The sequence below is a fragment of the Malassezia globosa genome (assembly GCF_000181695.2).
Source record: "Malassezia globosa CBS 7966 chromosome Unknown mgl_sf_1.1, whole genome shotgun sequence".
Taxonomy (NCBI): domain Eukaryota; kingdom Fungi; phylum Basidiomycota; class Malasseziomycetes; order Malasseziales; family Malasseziaceae; genus Malassezia; species Malassezia globosa.
Genome location: NW_001849874.1, coordinates 622,030 through 642,885, shown reverse-complemented (window position 1 = coordinate 642,885; position 20,856 = coordinate 622,030). Strand labels below are relative to the sequence as shown.

General features: G+C 53.0%; 10 protein-coding genes across 10 annotated transcripts; 5 read left to right on the top strand and 5 right to left on the bottom strand.

Annotated features, from left to right (window-relative positions):
• Positions 1 to 401: 401 nt before the first annotated feature.
• Positions 402 to 1,583, top strand: MGL_0301 (uncharacterized protein; the record flags this gene model as incomplete). The annotated part of the gene is made up of 1 exon (XM_001732474.1): positions 402 to 1,583. The coding sequence occupies one exon, from the start codon at positions 402 to 404 to the stop codon at positions 1,581 to 1,583; it is 1,182 nt and encodes a 393-aa protein (XP_001732526.1).
• Positions 1,584 to 2,411: 828 nt separating this feature from the next.
• Positions 2,412 to 3,644, bottom strand: MGL_0300 (uncharacterized protein; the record flags this gene model as incomplete). The annotated part of the gene is made up of 1 exon (XM_001732473.1): positions 2,412 to 3,644. One exon carries the CDS (start codon positions 3,642 to 3,644, stop codon positions 2,412 to 2,414), a length of 1,233 nt encoding a protein of 410 aa, XP_001732525.1.
• A 967-nt stretch (positions 3,645 to 4,611) lies between these two features.
• MGL_0299 (uncharacterized protein) lies at positions 4,612 to 5,034 on the top strand (the record flags this gene model as incomplete). The annotated part of the gene is made up of 1 exon (XM_001732472.1): positions 4,612 to 5,034. The coding sequence occupies one exon, from the start codon at positions 4,612 to 4,614 to the stop codon at positions 5,032 to 5,034; it is 423 nt and encodes a 140-aa protein (XP_001732524.1).
• A 631-nt stretch (positions 5,035 to 5,665) lies between these two features.
• MGL_0298 (uncharacterized protein) lies at positions 5,666 to 7,738 on the bottom strand (the record flags this gene model as incomplete). Its single annotated transcript, XM_001732471.1, has 1 exon — positions 5,666 to 7,738. One exon carries the CDS (start codon positions 7,736 to 7,738, stop codon positions 5,666 to 5,668), a length of 2,073 nt encoding a protein of 690 aa, XP_001732523.1.
• Positions 7,739 to 7,956: 218 nt separating this feature from the next.
• Positions 7,957 to 9,687, bottom strand: MGL_0297 (uncharacterized protein; the record flags this gene model as incomplete). The annotated part of the gene is made up of 1 exon (XM_001732470.1): positions 7,957 to 9,687. The coding sequence occupies one exon, from the start codon at positions 9,685 to 9,687 to the stop codon at positions 7,957 to 7,959; it is 1,731 nt and encodes a 576-aa protein (XP_001732522.1).
• A 931-nt stretch (positions 9,688 to 10,618) lies between these two features.
• On the top strand, positions 10,619 to 11,978 carry MGL_0296 (uncharacterized protein; the record flags this gene model as incomplete). The annotated part of the gene is made up of 2 exons (XM_001732469.1): positions 10,619 to 10,823; positions 10,864 to 11,978. 2 exons carry the CDS (start codon positions 10,619 to 10,621, stop codon positions 11,976 to 11,978), a joined length of 1,320 nt encoding a protein of 439 aa, XP_001732521.1.
• A 948-nt stretch (positions 11,979 to 12,926) lies between these two features.
• On the top strand, positions 12,927 to 15,932 carry MGL_0295 (uncharacterized protein; the record flags this gene model as incomplete). The annotated part of the gene is made up of 1 exon (XM_001732468.1): positions 12,927 to 15,932. The coding sequence occupies one exon, from the start codon at positions 12,927 to 12,929 to the stop codon at positions 15,930 to 15,932; it is 3,006 nt and encodes a 1,001-aa protein (XP_001732520.1).
• Positions 15,933 to 15,988: 56 nt separating this feature from the next.
• On the bottom strand, positions 15,989 to 16,924 carry MGL_0294 (uncharacterized protein; the record flags this gene model as incomplete). The annotated part of the gene is made up of 1 exon (XM_001732467.1): positions 15,989 to 16,924. One exon carries the CDS (start codon positions 16,922 to 16,924, stop codon positions 15,989 to 15,991), a length of 936 nt encoding a protein of 311 aa, XP_001732519.1.
• Positions 16,925 to 17,073: 149 nt separating this feature from the next.
• On the bottom strand, positions 17,074 to 18,222 carry MGL_0293 (uncharacterized protein; the record flags this gene model as incomplete). The annotated part of the gene is made up of 1 exon (XM_001732466.1): positions 17,074 to 18,222. The coding sequence occupies one exon, from the start codon at positions 18,220 to 18,222 to the stop codon at positions 17,074 to 17,076; it is 1,149 nt and encodes a 382-aa protein (XP_001732518.1).
• A 424-nt stretch (positions 18,223 to 18,646) lies between these two features.
• On the top strand, positions 18,647 to 19,717 carry MGL_0292 (uncharacterized protein; the record flags this gene model as incomplete). The annotated part of the gene is made up of 1 exon (XM_001732465.1): positions 18,647 to 19,717. The coding sequence occupies one exon, from the start codon at positions 18,647 to 18,649 to the stop codon at positions 19,715 to 19,717; it is 1,071 nt and encodes a 356-aa protein (XP_001732517.1).
• Between the last annotated feature and the right edge of the window lie 1,139 nt (positions 19,718 to 20,856).

Sequence of the window (20,856 nt, the reverse complement as noted above, 5' to 3'; positions counted from 1 at the left end):
GTGTCAGCACTTGTTCTCTCACATCTACAAACACATGCATGCCTGTGCATGTACGCAGCACCATGCTCATGTCACTGCCCGACGTACCTGCTTCGATGTGCTGGGACGAGCTGTGCGAGGGAGAACGACAGAGAGCACACTCATGTTTGTTATTGTGAACAAAACCCGAGGTTGGTGGGAAAAAAGCAAGCGAACCGTATTCATCTAGTGGTTCCTTGCCGCCCAGTCTCGGTCGGGGCGACCGACACAGGCATACGCACATGGCCTGGCGCGTGACTAAACCCATTGGGTACAGCGCCCTGCAGCGCGCCAACGGCATTCGGCCGAGAACAACTCCCGAAACCCAGCGAGTGGGCGCCAGCCAAGCAAAGTACAAGTGGCTTGGGCCTAACGAAAAGTGCATGCACGCAACTTGGCTCGCTGCTACAACCATGTTTTTCGCCGCTGCCGCAACGCGTGCTGTGCGCCCAGCTGCTTCGCGTCCCTTGGCTCGTGTCGCTCGCTCTAGCGTGCTATGCCGTGGCTTCGCCGCTGAAGCAGATGCACCGACGTCTGCCTACAACAAGGAGAAGGATGCAGATGGAAAGTACACTGTCACACTGTTTTCTGGCGATGGTATTGGCCCCGAAGTGTCAGGGGCAGTCCAGGAGATCTACCGTGCGGCAAACGTTCCTATCAAGTGGGAAGAGGCAGATGTGACGCCCTCGATCAACAGTCAGGGAAAGCAGGTGATCCCCGAAGAGACTGTCAAGTCAGTTCGTCGCAACACTGTCGCTCTCAAAGGACCTCTTGCCACGCCGGTCGGCAAGGGTCATGTCTCGCTGAACCTGACGCTGCGCCGTACCTTTAACCTGTTCGCAAATGTGCGTCCTTGTGTGTCGCTCAAGGGTTTCAAGACGCCGTACGATGATGTGAACACGGTGTTGATCCGCGAAAACACAGAGGGCGAGTACTCTGGTATTGAACACGAGGTCGTTGATGGTGTCGTCCAGAGTATCAAGCTGATTACGTACGGTGCCTCGGAGCGCGTTGCTCGGTACGCATTCCACCACGCGAAGCAGAACGGTCGTTCGCGCGTGACAGCTGTGCACAAGGCTCCGATCATGAAGATGTCTGACGGCATGTTCCTGAATGCTTGCCGCAACGTTGCGAAGGAGTACCCGGATGTTGAGTACGATGAAGACCTGCTGGACCGTGCGTGCTTGAGCATCGTGCGCGACCCAACGCCGTACTCTGACCGTGTCATGGTGATGCCCAACCTGTACGGGGATATCCTATCTGACATGTGTGCCGGTCTGATTGGTGGTCTTGGTCTCACTCCCTCCGGTAACATTGGTCGTGACGCCTCGATCTTTGAAGCTGTGCACGGCTCAGCTCCTGACATTGCTGGCAAGGACAAGGCTAACCCAACGGCCCTGCTCCTTTCGTCTATCATGATGCTGCGTCATATGAACCTCTTTGAACATGCCGACAAGATTGAGAAGGCCATCTTTGACACCATCGCTGCAGGCGAGCGTACGGGAGATCTAGGTGGTGACCTTGGAACGAGGGCATTCACGGAGCGCATCATCTCGCGCCTTTAAGGCTATGTAGCGTGCATACATAGGTATGGATATTCAACTCTTAGTGCAAGAGCATACAAAGAACGTCTAGCGTTCATTGGCGACAGCCTCATGCCTGGACGAGGTGTCTGTCCCGTCCAAGTCTCACTGCGCGCCAATAGAATGAACAATCACGGGGGCACATAGTCTGAGTTCATCTGTCGTGGGAGAAGGTTAGCGGCCCAACCATAACGAACACGCACTTCATCAGGCACGCAAGAATTTGTCTAGCTCGGCAGCGCCGATCGGCCATGTGGAGGTGCAACAACAATGCAGAGCCCAGACCACAACATCCAACGGGCCACGTCATTCATGGAACCCATGCCGTTTTCATTATATATATATGATTACATGTTGCCAGCAACTAAGCATATGGAATGAGAGTCCATGGGATCGTAAATTTCCAATCTGTTTCGCCTTCTCTTCCTTCTTTTATGCTCCTCTCGCTCTGAATTTGCATCCAGTCTAACACTCATTCGCCTGGATGTATACATGGTCTGTCTTGTATCTTGAGCCGAGCGGCATGTACATTGACACAGATGAAACTGTACGAAGAAAAAAAAAAACATTGAAACGAATGCTTAGCATACCGAACCATCTCTATCATCATAGTTAGTCTTGGATTCAACCTCTCAAGACATCCTTATGTGTTTCTTTGGACTTGATACCATCGAGCGAAGAAAACAACAAAAAACGTGCTGGTGACTTCGTACGTTATACGTGCGCAATAGAAATTTTGCACATGTAACATTCAGTCGCGCGATTCAAATTGCCATACAACGTCCGCTTGCCTACAGGGGGGGGGGTTTGCTACAATGTAGCCATGGCGTTGCATTTATTTTGTGGCTTGTTCTCTTTAGTCGTATCGCTTAGGCGGCTCATCCTCATATCGGCTAAATGAGTCTTCATAGTCGGCAGGACGATCTGAACGTTCAGAGTACTCGGAACGCTCACGCTCACGACCATAGTCCGAGGGAGGCGCCGGTGGCCGCCTGCGATCGTCGTATGCCCCGTCATCGTAGTCACGGTAACGTGGCGGCGGGCTACGTGAGCGCATGCGCGGGGGCGGACTCGCACGGCGACGCCAATTATCTGAATCAGGGCCTGATCCAGGACGGTACCGTGGGGGTGGTGGTCCACCACGGTCATCACGGCGTGACCAGCCACCGCTTGGTCGCGGATAATCATCGTAGCGACTTCCACCACGATCGCGAGGAGGCCTGTCATAGTATGAGTCGTGGTATCGACTAAATTCACGATCGCGATCACGTCCACGCCCACGCTCGCCCCATCCGCGCTCTCGGCCAAATGCACTCCCACGGTACGAGCTACTTGTGGGCGGGAGAAGCGGTCGCCACCCACAGGCCGAGGGTTTCCCCTGTACTCGCCAGGCGTTGGATCATGAGCACGTGTGGTGCTGGAATAGTCCACGCGGATACGGCGGCCGTGAAGCTCGACGTTGTTGAGTTGTTCAATCGCGCGTGTGGCCGTTTCGATATCTTTCATCGTGATAAAGCCAAAGCCACGCGATCGGCCAGTGCGTGCGTCGTAAACAATGACAACTTTTTCCACCTCTCCTGCGCGGGCAAACTCATCCTCCAAGTCGCGCTCCGTCGTGCGAATACTCAGACCAAAGGCACCCACGATGTTGGATGGTGGCGGCGACGGTCGCACCGGTGGTTCACGACTTCGTGCGAACGACGAAGGCGGAGGTCCGGCATATCGGTCATCGCGTCCATATGCATGTCCATGACCATAGCCTCGTCGTCCACGATCGCGCTCGCGCTCACGATCGTGATCTTCATATCGACGTGAAGGCGGGGGTGGAGATGAGCCCCGGTCATATGCATCCCTAGGGGGTGGGGACGACCGGTGGTCATAGTCGCGTGAACGACGGCGCTCATACGTTTCGCGAGAAGATGAACGCGGTGGGGCAGGCGGTGAGCGTTGACGTTCACTGTCATGTTCGTTTTCACGGGCTTCGCGACGATCAAAGTCATCGTTCTCGGCATTTTGCCATTCACGTTCAGCCGGTGCGTCCATCGGTTCCACTAAGAGACAAGAAAAGACAGGGTGTTGGTAATCGCGCGCGCACGTGCATTTGTGTAAGTAACGATGCTTGACGCAAAGGGAAACGAGGGGAGGGGGCGGTAGGATCAAAGTCGCAAAAGCGGCAGCGATGGCGACACATACCTTCGGCGAGCTCTTCCCGATTGGATGCCACAGGACTCGACATCGGATCCACGTCAGCCTGACATGTTAGAATGGCGGGCACGTATTACCAAGCGCATGCGAAAGCATCATCGTACGTACCATGCTCACAGAAAGCTGGCGTTATGAATGTTGTATACTACAAGGCTTTTTTGGCGCAAGGCTTTGGTTGGACCGGTCCAACTACACAAACACGGCTGCACCTGCACCTGCACTCTCGCTCTCAGCTCCATAAACCCCCCTGCCAAGCGTACACGTGTATACCACATGGCAGGTCGTGTGTGGATTTGTGGAGGTATAACTGGCCACGCGGGTCGAGGCGTCGAACGTGTCAGAGATCCACCGCTGAGACACCCGCGCCGAGTGTCGAAGGTAGGGGGGTACGGAGCTCTGGGTGCGACTCATGATTCACGTGACGAGATATAGTTTTGAAGTAAAATAGGGCCTATGAGGCACCTGGAACTGTGTTATCGACAAGGGCCCCTGTGGGAGAGATTCCGGCGCTCGTTGAGAGAGTAAGACCTGTCGGGGGCGGCAACTTTCTTCTATCCATCCTACGAGCTAGTAGTCAAGATGGTACGTAACGACAGTTGTCGCGACGTGTGCGCATGGTACAAGAAAGAGCAGAAGCCGCTAACACAGCCAGGGTGTTGACATCAAGAAGCACCATGTCAAGACGGGCCGCCGTTCCGCGCCCAAGAGCGAGGACCCATACCTGCTTTTGCTGGTGAAACTGTATCGATTCCTCGCGCGCCGTACGGACTCGCGCTTCAACAAGGTGGTGCTGCGTCGCCTGTTTATGTCTAAGATCAACCGTCCTCCCGTGTCAGTGTCGCGCGTCATGTACCTCTCGCGTAACCAGGGAGGTATTGCCAAGGATGCCTCGGAGTCGCCAAAGACTGTGGTGGTCGTCGGCACGATTACGGACGACAACCGTGTGTTGGAGGTGCCGAAGCTGAGCGTGGCTGCCCTTCGCTTCACTAACACTGCTCGTGCGCGCATTGAGGCCGCTGGCGGCGAGTGCCTCACGCTTGACCAGCTTGCGATGCGCGCTCCAACCGGTAGCAACACGATTCTCCTGCGTGGTCCTAAGAATGCTCGTGAGGCGGTCAGGCACTTTGGTTTCGGTCCACACAAGCACAAGAAGCCATTCGTGCGCTCCAAGGGTCCCAAGTTCCAGAAGGCCCGTGGTCGCAGAAAGTCGCGTGCCTTCCACGTCTAAAATGGCTTTTTCTTCTGCTGTCTCTATCTCTCTTCCTTATGGTATGAAGCAAGGGAGAAGAACGCGGAGATGGGCTTATCTCTCGTATTTGTATGGCTACATAGCTGTAGGCCCCTCTGCAGCATTACAAGCCGGTAGTAGCAAAAATGGGCAATACAGCATCAATCGTTGTGTTTTCATGAGCTCATTTCTGACTACTACTATTTTGTGTGCAGCGAGCGCTTGCCTACTCAAAATGGGCGTTTCGTATTAGAATCAAAGAATAGGATGCTCTCATACGTGAAACAACAACTACACCCTCCCCTTCATTTATATTCCATAAGCACGCAGCAGCCGATGCGTGCGCCGACGATGGTGGGATGACTTTTCAACACGTCTTCAGTAGTGGCACGCATGGAGGCAAGCGCTCTAGACAGGCAAACAAATATACAACCATGCGACGAAAAGGAGAGCGAGAAGAGGGGGGGGGCTAGGGGGGATTGTGGTAGGTAGACATGCGGAAAGTTGGCCTTGCATTATGAGGAGACAACCGTTTTGCGCACATGTCGTAGGTAGGGATAAGACACAGAGCCAAGGCAGAGCAAAACCGGTGTCTCAAGTCACACTCTCGCGCTAAACATGAATGCGTCTTTCAAGCTCGATCTGAATTTGATTCCGACGTCTTTGTCTCCGTCTTGTCGCCCCCATCACCTTCTCCAGAGAAGGTTGAGTTACCCAAGAATCCACCACCCGAGTTTGATGTGGTATCGCCACCGTCAAAGTCGAATATATCCGACACGCCAAACATGACTGAAAAGTCATCCGCATTGTTTCCTGTGCCTGACGCCGAAGACAGAGATCCTGTGACCATGTCGTCCATCATGGAAGGCATACTTAGCATGGGCTGCGCGCCGGATGTCGAAGACGTCGAGCCCGACACAAGTGACTTCGACGGTGGTGCCGGCGCTAATGCACCATCGCTTTTCGTGCTTGAGTCCCAATCCTGTGGCTCATCTTTCGGCGGGACGTCTTCGGACCTGTCTGCTGCGGCGCCGGCGCCATGTGTGGACGCGTGGCTTGCTGATGGTGTCTTTGTCGATGAGCTGCGGGCGTGTTTGCGAGTCCTCTCTTTCTTGGGCATCGGGGCCGATGGCGACTCGTGTGCATGAGGTGTGGGCGGATGGGTCTGCCACGGGCTCATAGGCATATCTGTGACGGCACGCCCCTGTGACGGTCCCACGCTCGCTCGTGCCGTGTTCATGCGCCCCTTGGTGTTGGAAGCAGCTGCTTGTGGAGTAGCGTGTGAAGTGAGAGGCGTTGATGGTGCAGTTCCATTCGCATTGGGCATGCCTGGCGACATGAATCCATTCATCATCGCTTGAGTTTGCGGCTGTGTCGGTGTTGGGTGTTGAGAAGTGCTGAGTGAGGGCGCCATTCCATTCATGCCCATGGACGGAGGGAAGTACGGCGTCATGTTACTGCCATTCACACTGGGAACAGAGGAAAAATCAAGCTCGTGCATCCGTGCACCTGCAGGTAAGTTCTGACCTGGCAGCACAGGACCCATTTTTTGCGCCATTTGTGTCTGTCCCAGTAGTGCTGTATTCATGGCTGCCTGTCCACCCGGGAGCTGCGTTGATGCCAGCATTGGTTGCGAATGGAGCTGCGATGTCTGCGATGGCGCTGGTGGTTGCTGAACTTGTTGTTGTTGTTGTTGTTGTTGTTGTTGCTGCTGCTGCTGTTGTTGCGGCGGCTGAGGGAGCTGTGCTTGTGGTTGTTGCTGCTGTTGCTGTTGTGGCAGCGCATTTTGTTGTTGTTGTTGTTGTTGCTGTTGTTGTTGCTGTTGTTGTTGCTGCTGTAGGTGTTGGAACATCTGAACCTGCATTGACGGATCTCCAGCAAATGAGGCTGGTTGAGATGGGTCCGTATGCAGAAATGAAAGAATCGACTGTGCCTTGGCCTGCAATTGCTGCGCCGTTGCGAGGCTTAGCTGTGCCATGCCGGGCACTGTAGCACTCTGTGCCTTCATCCACTCGTTCTTGATAGCCGCTTGCAGTGTTTGATATTGAATCATTAACATTTGGCGCTGTTGCAGTGTGAACTGTTCAGGGGTCTGCATACCACCGCCGCTCGCACCCCCAGCAAACGATGCAGACCCGTGTGGCTGCATACTAGGCGACTGCGTATCGCCACGAGAAAATGGCAACATCGGTCTAGATGCCATGGCCGCATGTGCAGCAGCAGTTGCACCTGCCATGCTAGCATCCATCACGCCCATGTTCCCCCCTGTGCCCATTTCTGCCCCATTGACTGGCGCTTTTGAGCCAGCCAACGGTGTACCTGGCGGCATACGCTGTGGTTGCCGCTGGAGCAGTGCCTGGAGCGTGGCATTTCCACTTTGAGGCATTTTGACTTGACCAGCTGCTTGAGACTGCATTTGTTGCATGAAAAGCATATTCTGCTGCTGCTGCTGCTGCTGGAGCAACAAGCGTGCATGTAATTGCGGATCTGCGGAGCGGTTTGTCGGTGTATTTGGCAAGGGCATGCCTTGCGTCACGGAGTGCAAAAGAGCGAGTCGTGACGAGGGCGTCATGTTCTTGATTTCATCCATGGGTATACCCTGCCGAAACGCAGCAGTCACAAGCAGCTGCTGGTGTTGCTGGGGCGTTAACGATGCTAGATTGATGCCATGTCCCATTTGCATTCGTGCCAACGCTTGTTGCATTTGATGTTGCTGCTGCGATTGTGGATGGTGAGGTGTCTGCTGAGACTGAGCCTGGAGTTGCTGAGACGGCTGTTGAGACTGCTGGAGCTGCTGCTGGGATGGGTTCTGCTGATTCTGGGGCTGTTGTTGTTGTTGTTGTTGTTGCTGCTGCTGCTGCGATAGCGCTGCCTGGTTGAGACTTTGCGCTTGCCCTTGCGATTGTGCCATCGTCAATGCATTTAGAGCACCAGTGCTGACGTTTGCTGTCCTACTTTGAACGTGGTGGGCAATGACGATAGCACAGGTGTCGGGGGACCTGTGGCAGCATTTGGCTGGGTGGCCGACATGGGCTGGCCACGCATCGCACCAACATGCTGTGTATGAAACGTTGGCGCCTGGTTTTGGGCAGATGGCTGCACAGCTGAAGGTATAGCTGGTGCAGATCCTGTCGACATTGTTGCATTCGAACTAGGCGTGGGCGGCGCAGAGGCGGGTTGCATTGCAGCTTGGGACTGCGCGGTTGGCGTCTGACAATCAGAGCCCGGCAGCTGTTGCGGCGTCGAAGGCTGGTACTGCTGGGTAGAAGACGCCGACGGTGGCACCTGTGTGGATGTAGGTGCTTTTGTCTGTGAGATAGTTGCTGGTAACTGTGATTGAGTATTTGATGCGCCATGACCCATCATAAGAATCTGCACAGGCGGCGCAAGTGCATTCGCAGTCTCATGACCAGGCATGACGAATGGGGGTGGTGGAACTGAGCCTGGTGGAACGTCCGAGACAGCAGGAGGAACAGGTGCCGCAGAAGCTGCAGCTGTCGATGAAGTGGCGGGCGCAGGAAGCACACCTGCCGTGACAGCGGCCGTAGCGGCCGTAGCCGCAGCGGTAGATCCAGGATCTGAGAACATGGCGGCATCATACGATTTGGGTTTTGTTGCCTCTTTCCAGCGCTGATGTCGCCGTGACTCGAGAAATTCGGTAAATAAATTCGCTTGCTTGTGGTTGTAGCTGGAACGTGCATTAAATAGTTCCCAGAACACACTCCAATACTCATACAAGAAGCCGCGAGGCAGACGGATGGGGATTTCGGGGTTCTCAGGCAAGTCTGTTTCTTCGACGAAAGCCGCTGCGGTCTTGTGCAACTTGCGGTAATGCAGGTACTCCCACACATACAAATCAAGCTTGTGTGAGTGCTCATTTCGGACAATGTCCTCATGCATTTGGGCTGCATTTCCACTGCCACTGAGACCCGTAATACTGGTGGGCAAGGGACGAACAGGATGTGGTGTATCAGCTTTGGGGCCATCTTCGGACACTGACGTAACATCTCCTGTTGGCATTGCCCTGGGCCTGGCTGCGCTGGTTACAGACTCTGGGGCTGTGGTGGCAGCATTAAGGGCATCTAGTACCGTCTCCTTGGTGGCCTCCTGCTCGGCCTCGGGTTGATGAACGTTGGTATGAGCTTCTCCCGCGTGATCTGTCTCAGAAGATGGCACTTCATCCATTCTGTGCCGCTTGTCCGGCATGTGTGCATCTTTAAGCGGAGATCCAGCGCGCTTCCGTGTGTCGTTCACCTCCGATGGAGTTGTCGAACTATGTGGCGGGTCTTCATTTGATAGCCTTGGCGCAGCCGCTGTATGTGCTGCTGGTTCTGGTCCCATGGGCATCGATGGAGCAGCTGTTTTTGCACTTCCTAGATCCGCATTATGCTCTGAATCCCTTGCTTCCAACGAGAATGATGGAGGTTTCGTGCTGCCAGCCATATATGTGGCTTCGGTCAGGTCTGTTGCATTCCCAGCATCGGTCGTATTAGTGGCGTCTTTTGAAGTCTCTGCAGTCGAATTCAGGGAATCCGTATGCTTTGTGGTCGTTGGCGTCGATGCATGCGTTGCGGTAGCAGACGAGGCTTCATTGCCTTGCGACGGCGATGATCCCACAGCGTTGTCCACGTCAGCTTCTTCCTTGGCAGACATTCAGTTTCGTGCCGAACCAAGTCGCACGAATAAGCAAGCGCTTATAAAGGAAATAAAAAGCCCGTTCAGAGAAGAGAGCGTGTAGATGGAAGTTTATGTGAGTTCTGAAGTTACCGACAGACGCGATAGAAGTTGTTTCGAGAACGAGTCCGATGTATTCGTGCCAATTCCGAGAAATAATGTACACTAATAAGAGAGGTTCATTTACAGAGCACCACTTCGAGCAACTTGCGGAGCGTTGGGATCAAAGAACCCACTACCTTGCGGCGCGTATGTGGCAGAATCGTTCACGCGATGTGCAAGGTACGATGTATTTCCCGTCCTCGAAAAGAACGCGACCAGAAAGTTGTGGGATTCTTGCAATAAAAATTTAAGACTTGGAGTTGAGCCCTATTTTCGCGAATATCAGCGCGCGTGCGAGTTTGGATGTCCTGGTCCATATTAAGCTAAAATGAACGTGTGTGGATCCTAACTGGTCGGGGTTGAACGATCTACGTCAGCTGCTACAAACCATCATATACACTCCATAGAATGCGAAAGCTTGTTCGTAACAAGGCGTACGTCATGTCGGTAAAATCTGTGCCGCCAAGTGCGAACTACGAGAATTCCTACGGTATGGAGTGTCGGTGGCTTCCCCTGAAAGTGGGTGGTCTTTTTACCGCCAGTTCAAGCCCATCCCCCCATCTGACTCCCCCCACCGTGTCACGAAGCACAAACAATTTTCTTCCACGAATTCATTAGGCACTGCAGGCTCGACACACGAAAAACGTTGTGTCACGTGATACCCACGTGGAAGACTGACTGGCTTTGCGCGTGGGCCGATAGCGCGGTAGCAGTCGTTGACTGCTGCTTAGCGAGACAAGTGAGGCGAGAGCGTGCGCGTTTTCCTGTGCTTGTTGGGCTCCTTTGTTAAGGCGCGCACGGAGTGAACATGGCTAGTGTCGTAGCGATCTTGGACTTGAAAGGAAAGCCTTTGATCCAGCGATCTTACAGAGACGACGTGGATCCAGCTGCTCTGGAGCGGTTTCTTCCCCTGTTGACGGAGATTGAAGAAGAGCGCGGGGCAGGTGCGATTCAGCCGTGTCTGAGCTCACAAGGTGTGAATTATATGCATGTGCGGCACAGTAACTTATATCGTACGTCGAAATAGACGAGAATATCGGACCTAACAGACAGTGCTTGCGTTGTCGCGAAGAAATACAAACGCGGCTGAAATATTACTTTTCCTGCACAAGCTGGCTTCTGTACTGGAGGAATACTTTAAACAGCTAGAGGAAGAGTCGATCCGTGATAACTTTGTGATTCTGTACGAGCTGCTAGATGAGATGATGGATTTTGGATACCCCCAGACGACTGAGAGCAAGATTTTACAGGAGTACATCACGCAAGAGTCATACAAACTAGAAGTGCAAGTTCGTCCACCGATGGCTGTGACAAATGCCGTGTCTTGGCGCTCAGAAGGAATCAGATATCGCAAGAATGAAGTGTTTCTGGACGTGGTCGAGAGTGTGAACCTGCTCGTGAATGCGAACGGTCATGTGGTTCGCAGCGAGATTGTCGGCACTATCAAGATGAAATGCTATCTTTCAGGCATGCCAGAATTAAGGCTCGGCCTAAATGACAAGGTGATGTTCGAGAGTATGGGGCGCTCGACCCGTGGTAAGTCCATTGAAATGGAGGATGTCAAGTTTCACCAGTGTGTGCGTCTCTCCCGTTTCGAAAATGACCGTACGATCTCGTTTATCCCTCCTGATGGTGAGTTCGAGCTCATGAGCTATCGTCTCAACACGCAAATCAAGCCTCTCATTTGGGCCGAGGCCGTCGTAGAGCGGCACGAAGGAAGCCGCATTGAATTCATGGTGAAGGTCAAGGCCCAGTTTAAGCGTCGCTCGACGGCCAACAATGTTGAAATTCTTATCAACGTGCCGGATGATGCAGACTCGCCCAAATTCCGGGCAGCGATCGGCTCAGTATCGTACGCACCTGAATTATCGGCGATGGTCTGGAAGATCAAGCAACTCAGCGGTGGCAAAGAATATCTCATGCGGGCCCATTTTGGCCTTCCAAGTGTCCAGGATGAAGAAAGCATTGTACGTCGCACGCCCATCAATGTCAAGTTCGAAATACCCTACTTTACCGTCTCTGGTATTCAAGTGCGCTACCTCAAGATTGTTGAAAAATCAGGGTATCAGGCATTGCCTTGGGTGCGCTATATCACACAAAATGGCGAATATGATTTGCGTACACAGAGTGAAAAAAATTCCGCAAACCTCGCACACTTCACGACATAAGCACAGTGCCAAAGGCGGGGGGAGACAGAGCGAGAGAGAGAGAGAGAGGCGAGTCTGGTCACTAAACGGACGTGTGCACAGTCAGGTAGATGGTAACACAGCTTTTAGATTGCGTTGCTAGCGGCATTCATATAGAACTTGTATGTACAGAGGGACCGACTAGATCCCCATGGGGCTGATTTAAGTCAGGAGCCGCCTTATAGTCGATGTTACGGCCATCAATCGGGTAAATTGGCTCAGTTCCCACTGGCCGCTACAAGTGGCCAAGAATGAAACCACACCGCACGCAACTGTCCAAACTCGGAATGTGGAAGTGGAGGCGAAAAATACGTGGAGGTGTAATCGCTGCGGCGTTCAGGCGCATCGCAGGGGAAAATTGTGTGATCATGAAAGGTCACCCAAAAAATTGTCCCTTAGGAAATACGCTCGATGTTTTTGCGCAAGAACCTGGACTGCATGTGGAGAACACAATGCCAAAAATATCAAGGCTATGCATGCACCAATCCTAATTGGGCGTAATATTTCTGGATGCGATTGCCATTACGTGCGAACCAGCGAATCCCAGGTCGAGTTGACTCAACTCATCTTTGTTTGGCTGGGCGCTTAACACACAAATTGGGTTTAGCTGGTGTCAGTCGTAATCGCGGCTGTGGCGTCGGGCATATTTTGTATAGTCTTGACAGGTCAAAGAAGTGAAGCAAGAAACTATTTTCCATCAGTACGAACTTCACACATACATACATACACACACACACAGGCACCTGCTACTATCTCTCTTGTTAAACACATAGGGACGCGCTGAACTGTTGCCTCACCCTCTTCTCTGATTCATCGAATCGCTCGTTCTTCATCTCGAATTCCCCCGTCCCCTCAACTGTTGGTTTCCATTGACAACGTAACGTGTAATTCGTGCGCTGCGTGAAATCTTGGCTTACTCTGCTCACGATCATGGTACTGCAAGTCGAGACTACTTCTACCAATAGCCAAGGCCAAATTATGCCGTCATCGTACGGTGGGTCTAGCGATGTCTCCATGCCTTCCTCGCAGCCGCCGTCACAAGTGTCTTCGCGTGCGCCGTCGCCACCACTTTCGCTGCAGTCAGGAGTCGTGAAGCCAGCCGCACCGATTCGCACAGTTCCATCCACTTCGTCGATGTCCAGATCTGATGGTGCCCCTGAGATGGTCATGATGATTTCTTCCGCACCGACGCCAAGTCCGATGGTGCTCCATCCTCCACGTACGTCTTTGCTGCTTCCTTCGTCGAAATCCTCTGTGAGTAACAGTCATGATCTTGAGTCCATCCACTCTCCATGGCTGATTGATGGCAGCGCATTACAGCGGGTATCATCCCCCGAATTGGATACGGATATCAGTCGCACATCCTCAACATCGACCAAGAACTCTGTTGCGATGGCTGGGTCTCCGAAGAGCTCTTCAGAATCTGTTCACACGGCGCACTCGGGATCCCAGTCAAGTACGGCTGAATCCGCCAAGTCCGCGGAGATTATCAAGGCCGACACCGAATCGGACCATGCTAATGACGAGGGTGAAGTTACCGCAGAAGTCGACTCAACAGATACCCGTCATCGGCTGAAGCGTTTGCATTCCCTTTTGGAGCTCGCCGAGACTGAAGCGAATTACGTCAAGGATTTGGACGTGCTAATCAACGTGTTCTTCAAGCTCTTGCCAGGTGTGCCGTATTTTGCCGACTCTTCCTCTCGCCTCAACACAGTTGTACGGAATGGACCAGCTCTGCTTAAGCTGCATCGTAACATGAGCTCACGGCTCACGGACATTGTGTCTTGCAAGCGCCTTGCGTCATCTGATTCGGAACGCACAGAAATGGAACGTGCTCACAGTCCCGACTGTGATGAGGCTGTGTCGCTGTATGCCAAATTGTTCATTGAATTGGCACCGGAGTTTAGCCGCGTGTACTGTGAATTTTGCAGTCGGCAAAAAGAAGCGCTCTCTTTGATCGACACTGTCGAGCAGCGCCCAGAGTGGGATTTGTACCAGTATCGTGCGTCTGATACTGTGCGTTCACTTGGCTCGTGTGAGGACATCCAGGACTCTGCGAGCCAAGCTGCGATGCGCGCTAAATCGCGGCAGCGACTGCTATTCCGTGACTTTTTCATCAAGCCGATCCAACGCGTGTGCCTATACCCCATTATTCTTCAGACAATCCGCGCATACTCGACTCCCGCGCACCAGGCTCTCCTTGATGATGCATTGAGACACATGCGCCAAGTAACAGCAGATGTAAATGAGGCGAGCGCGAAACGACAGGCGCGGTTGCTGTCAGAAATGATCATCTCCCGCATGGAGCCGAGTCTTTCTTTGTCATCATCGTTTCTGCCATCGCTAGGCGACTGCAAGATGACCGGCAATCTTGATGTACTATATCACCACCCTGAGTTGGCTCCTCTCACAACCCCTCTTGCGACCAAGTACTATGGCTGCGTGCTTTACGCCGATTTTGTCCTCATGTTCAAAGCACGCAAAACATACACGTATCAGCCCCGCTACTGGTTCCCACTGGCCGATGTCAAGCTTACGCCAAGCACTGATCCAACCGTGAAGCTTCCGCTTTCGTTCCGTCTGACCATTCATGGCCATCACTTTGAGATGATTGCGACTACTGAGAAAGAGCGTGACTTGTGGCTCGATGCATTCGCGAAGGCCATCTCCGAAGGCCCCGCCCCTCAACGGCGTCTGCATGGTATGGATGTACCATTTCCTTGCAATCTTGAGCCGGTCCCCCCGAGTGCGTCGTCCTCGACTTCAACGTCTGTCTCGTCATCATCATCGTCGGTCACTCCGTCTGCCGTTGATCCTCTCGCTCGGTACTTAGGAACGTGTACTCTGAACGATGGCAGTGATGGAAGATCGTGCGCATCGCAGCCGTCGACCGAAGTCCTTATGCGCCTCAAGTCCCCACCGCGCCGCGCTGCGAAAGACAAGGTCATGGTATTTTCTGACGCGTGTATCTCAGCACGTTCTTCTATCGACATCGACTCTACACGTTCACGTGGCATGCTTGTTGGCTCGCGTGTGGGATTGCACCGGTTAAGTGGAAATGAAACGCTTTCTTTGCGGCTTTCAACGAACGACTTGCCGCCATCAACCAGCGCTCTGACGTCATCCCAAGACAGTACTAGCGTTCTGACGACCGAGTCGCCTCTCGATTCATCGAGGCCACAGTCGCTGTCCTCACCACAGAGCAGCAAAGGGCTCGATTCGGCTGATCATAAGGCTTCCAGACCATCACGATCTGAGACTGATCCCGTTCGTTCGCGCTCACCGGAGGCTCCGACGCGACAAGTCATGCCTCGATCCCAGTCAATGTTGGGACGCACGCTGCAGGAACTTCTTGCACCTACATCGCTATCTGTCCCTGCGAAAGCAGAAGACTTGACGAAGGCGCTTATGGACGCCTTCACGCCCTCGTCAGCATCGTCGTCAGCATCCGCTCCTGTGTCATTGTCGTCGGGCTCCAAGTTGAAGCGAAGCTCGTCACTCGATTTGTCTGGATCGCCAACGCCTCTGGGCTCAGCTGCGTCCATGGGACCGGCTTCAGCAGTGGCTCCTAGCGCTCCCTCGTTATCCTCATCGACCTCATCGACGTCGTCCATGCCAGCGACGTCCTTCATTCCGCTGTCGTCCTCCGCCTCGTCGGCTGGATCTGGATCATCATCCTTGTCTACAATATCTGGGTCGGCCTCGTCTGAAATGAGCATGAGACATCATCGCTCTCGCTGTTCATCCATGGACAGAACGTCTTCTAAAACGACTCATCGTCGTTCATCTTCCTCTTTGTCTTCTCTCCCATTTCGTTCTAACAGCAACGACAGCACTCCGACGACGACGTCGCCCAATGCGTCTCGCTCCCTGAGCCCACGTCGGCGCCTGGCACAGCGCTTCCTCCAGCGAAATCGCTTCTCATCCATCAACTAATGTCATTGCCATTGCCAGAACTATCCTCCTCATCATTTTCATCCACGTCCCATTAATCATTGATAAGGCATTGTTCGTAGTGCTGCAGCGGCTGTGCCGCATATGTCGTGAACCACAGCTACGCTCGAGTAATTCTTCTCTTGTATTTCTTGCATCACATAATCCCTGTATGCATCGACGTGGAAAAGCGAGCCACCCAAGCGTAGTGCAGGCCTAGAAGCTATGCACGTTTGCTCTAGCGAATGTGCTGCGCGCATTATTTGCTGGGCCATAAGCTTGGCCTGCGTGTGAACGATGTGCTTCGCTAAGGCGTCGCCGCTCATGGCAGCTTGCACGACAACTGGTGCAAGACTGGCAATGCGCGCTTTTGCATTGTCATTGGAATACAAAGTTTTCAAAAGATCTGTCACACATGAAGCCGATGGCATGTGCCATGCTGTGAGGCAGGCGCTCGCTAGTGTCGTCGATGGCAGCGGATATGCATCTACGACTGCGCGTAGGACAGCACGTCCCAATGCATAGGCACTGCCATCATCACCTAGAATCCAACCTAGACCGCCAACACGCTTGATGAGTGTGCGTTGCACATCAAATGCAAGGACGACACTACCTGTGCCGGCAATAGCTACGACGCTGGCTTTGCCCTCATTGTGTGTGCACAGGAGGGCCGCATCATTGGTAACTGTCAGTGCCGTCGTCGGACCAAATATCTGTCTCAGGGCATTTGTAGCATCATGCACACTGGTGGGTGTATCGATACCAGCAGAACCGATCCAAATGTGCCGCAACACAAGAGGTTGCGACACGGATGCAATGCTGCTGCACGCATCTTGCACGGCAGATTGAATCACTCTTGTCCATACATTCAGGGGCATCGCCGCATAGCTACCTGGGCCAGCCGATCCGCGTGCTACAACATGATCATGCTCGTCAGTCAATGCAGCCTCTGTCGATGTCCCACCCGCATCCACTGCTACAAAGAAGCCTGACATCTGCAGTGGTTTGAGGCGCACAGAACATCCTAAGTGGAGTGGGAGGCGTTTTCATACGCTTTACAATATTGGGCCGGCATTATAACTAACTCATTTCTCGTGCTACGCTTGAATTTCTTAGGTCCTTTGCATTTTTGTTGACGCGATGCTTATGGCTTTTCGAGCATGCAAAAGTACAAGGGACCCCAAGGAGATCTCTGCTCGGTCCCTGGGATCACGTAGTCAGGCAATGCAAAATACCCATACTCAGTTTGCTGGCAAAAGTGAACTAAACTGTCTGTTCTTAGGACGTGCGCTTCGGGTGTAGATGTCAGAAATGCTCGAACGACATGGTCATTTTCTTGCTCACTCAGAGAGCATGTAGCATAGACGAGTCTTCCGCCTGGGCGCAGTGCGGCCCATGCCGTACGCAGTAGGGCAAGTTGCGTCTTCGACATGCTTCGCGACATGGTCGGTTTCCATGCGAGCATCTCAGGTGCAGCAGTCCCAGATTGCTGTGCCCGCATGTAGGCATGCAATATATGCCGTTCTGAAGAGCATGGCGCATCAAGAAGGATACGGTCATAGCCCTCTTCACCAAGAGGAAATAACTGCACGGCCCGAGGCGATGTCGCATCGATGCGCGAGATCTCAACAAGTCCTTGGTCCATTAGTGTATTTGGCAAGTAACTTTTCAAGTTCGCATAAAGTCGCCGCAACCGCGCTGGATCAACTTCGTTGGAATGTAAGATTGATGCATGCGTCGTCGATGTGCGACTCGGGTGGTCTGCATACAGCTCAGGCCAAAGCTTTTGTGCTAATGTAATGCTTTTTCCACCCGGTGCGGCGCACAGGTCTAGCACCGCATGTCCTGGTTGGACATCCAAGCACTGCGCAGCTAGGACGGATGCACCGTCCAAGTTCCAGTGAGTGTATAAGCGTTGCTGTGGATCTGACGCGGCCGCAGGACGTGGTGGGGGGAACGGACGTCCGCTGTGGTATGCTTGTGAGTGGTCTGTGCGTCGCTTCAAACACAAAAGTCGCGTGGGTACTTGGTTCTTGGCTGATGACGCAGAGGTGGGCACGGGTGGAAGCCGCAGCAGTTCGTACATATTGGGCTCGGGTGCATCAGCAAGCAAAGCTCGATCGATCTCAGCTGATGGCACATAGGCATTAATCAAAGCAGCATGTTCTGTGGGTTCAACAAGTCGTGCACGTAGGTGCTCCCAACGTTCAGCTCCGTAAGCTTTGGAAAAGTGTGTATTGAATGCATCTGCTGTAGCTTGGAGCTGCTTCCGCTGTGTTTTGCTAATGGCCATGAGAACCGTGCAATGGAGTTCGTCAAGACTATGACTCGCGCTTTCCAAACTCTAGCTGTCTTTGAGTCAGTGTCAAAGACTTGTTTCTAAGTTACGAATGTAGAAAGAGAGAGAGAGAGAGAGAGAGAGAGAGAGAGAGAGCGTGTATGCGTGCAGGTATATGAAAGAGTGCAAGGACAGAATAGGCTTGGTGGCCGAATGAGTCAATGCGTGCAACATGGCCGCCAAACGACAGCACTCCACATACCCACTGTCATCCTGTCTTGACACCATGACGTCATCACTCAATGGGAATGCAAGACCTGAAGTGTTAGTGCTTGGCTTTGGTGCAGTCGGTACTTTGTACGCCTACATATTCCAGAAAGGCGGTGCGAATGTCACGGCCGTATGTCGGAGCAACTATGATGTTGTGAGGAAGCATGGTATGCATGTGGTATCTGACAAGTTTGGCGAAGAGACCGCATGGCGTCCTACACGCGTTATTCGCACGGCAGACGACCTGGATTCGTCCATCACTTTGGATTATGTGGTGTGCAGCTGCAAGTGCTTGCCTGATGTCGTACCGAACAGTGAGGTGATGCGACCGTTCTTGACGAAGAATCTTGCACGAAAACCGACGCATCTTCCCACCGTTCTTCTACTGCAGAATGGTATCGATATTGAGCATGAATCTTACGAACGGCTCGTCAAGTCTGATCCACCGCTAGCAAGCAGCATAGTGAGTGCAAATACGTGGGTCCCTGCAACACTTCGTGAAGGCGGTAGTCGTATGGAGCACGGCTTGTTAGAAGTTCTGAGTATGGGCGTATATCCAGCGCCGTTGGACGCACCTGTGCCAGCTGAGACACAGGCCTCGCTCGAACTTCTTTTGCAGATCGCGCTGCGCGGTGGGTCTTCTGCTTCGATCACCAATGATATTACGGCGGAGAGATGGCGCAAAGTGCTGTGGAATATCAGTTGGGGTGGTGTCACAGTGCTTGCCCGGCGCCCGCTTCTGGAAATGCTCCAGGTCGAGATGCTGCCATACACCATAGGGTCTGTGCGTGGCATCATGCTTGAAATGTTGGCTGTGGCACGTGCTTCAGGCCTTGGTCAAGACCGCTTGCCTGCGAGCATAATAGACCAAACCATGCGCCAAACGATGACCAATTCTCCTGCACAATTCCGCCTACCAACGTCACCTGATATGAAGCTACATGTCAAGCGCTCCCACAATTTTCCTTCCAACTTCAAGCCTAGTATCTTAGTAGACTTAGATCGCGAACGACCCATGGAGCTTGAACCGATTTTTGTCAACATACTTCGTCGCGCACGCCGTATGGGCGTTGACACTCCTCGATTGGACCTTATTGCTACGGCTCTCAAGCCATCACAGCTCTTGTTCGTACGACGTCAGCAAAACCAGGACCCGGACGCGCTCATGATGCAGGAGGGCATCTACAATTTGTCTTCATTTCATAGTGTTTCGGGCAATGCGCCTGTGAGTCTTTTCTAATGGGCATGTGTGGGGTCTCTGTAATGCTGTTCGCTCTATAGCCATTCATGGCATGCATACTACAGGATGAATCTCGTTCACAGGTATCGAGGACTGTCTCGTTGCTTCGTTTGGGGTGGGATCACGACATTTCTGGCTAGCCGGAGTTGGTTGCTCGCTACAGCTGCTGCTACTGTTTCGCAGAGGGAACCTGGAAACACTTGGCCGTAACGAAACTACCTCTGCCCACTCCCCACCTTTTCGCATGTGCGTGTGAGTGTGGCAAAGTGGAGCAACAAAAACCGAGACATCCTCAGCAGCGAGAGCGGCATTGCTGCTGAGTCTTCACAACGACCAACTAATTACGTCTTGCACCATGGTGCGGCGACCCATTGCAGACTATGTGCACAGATTTACTGTCATTGCATTGCTCGGACTGACGGTACGTGTGTTTATGCGCGGGAGCATGTATCTAATGCATCAAGGGATGGGGTGTCTGGCTCACGGGAGCCGTCTACGTAAGCCGCGTTGGTCATACAGAGAGAGTATGTAACGCCTGGTGATCAAAGTTGACAGCAGATTCCGTACGGTAGTCCCGATCGAGACTCTCTAACTGTGGTGGTATGTGCCTGTGTAGATGTACTCACATTCAGGTCGGCCGTCTCGTGGACCGGTGGAAAGAAGCCAATAAAATCAAGGGCGAACAGACGCAGTCCTCGAGCGACAAGATGGTCTGAAAAGCGAAACGGAAGTAGCATCGAAACAAGCTTAGTCGTTTCTTACTTCCCTTGTTGTCTTCATTTTGGCGCGCTCCAAGTCATAGGCTCGCTATAAACCCGCTAGACGCCGGCGCAGCATAGATATGCATGGCACCGTCCCATCCTATGACAGGTGCGCATGCATAGGATTTATACTCTACATAGGTCGTTACGAGTCATCAGAAGTCGTGCAAATCACTGCTTGCTTGCTTTGAAGAAAATGTGCACCGTGACTAGAGTCTGTGTGCCGAAGCTCAGGTCGTTTCTCAGCATCAAGCTTTGCAACAACAGCGACGGATATTTCTCAGGCGACATGATTTGAAACGGAGGCTTTGCTGACAGCGTTGGACGTCTTGGTGGAGAAAGAGCAGGTCGTGGCGTTGGTGGCGCTGCCCTTGACAC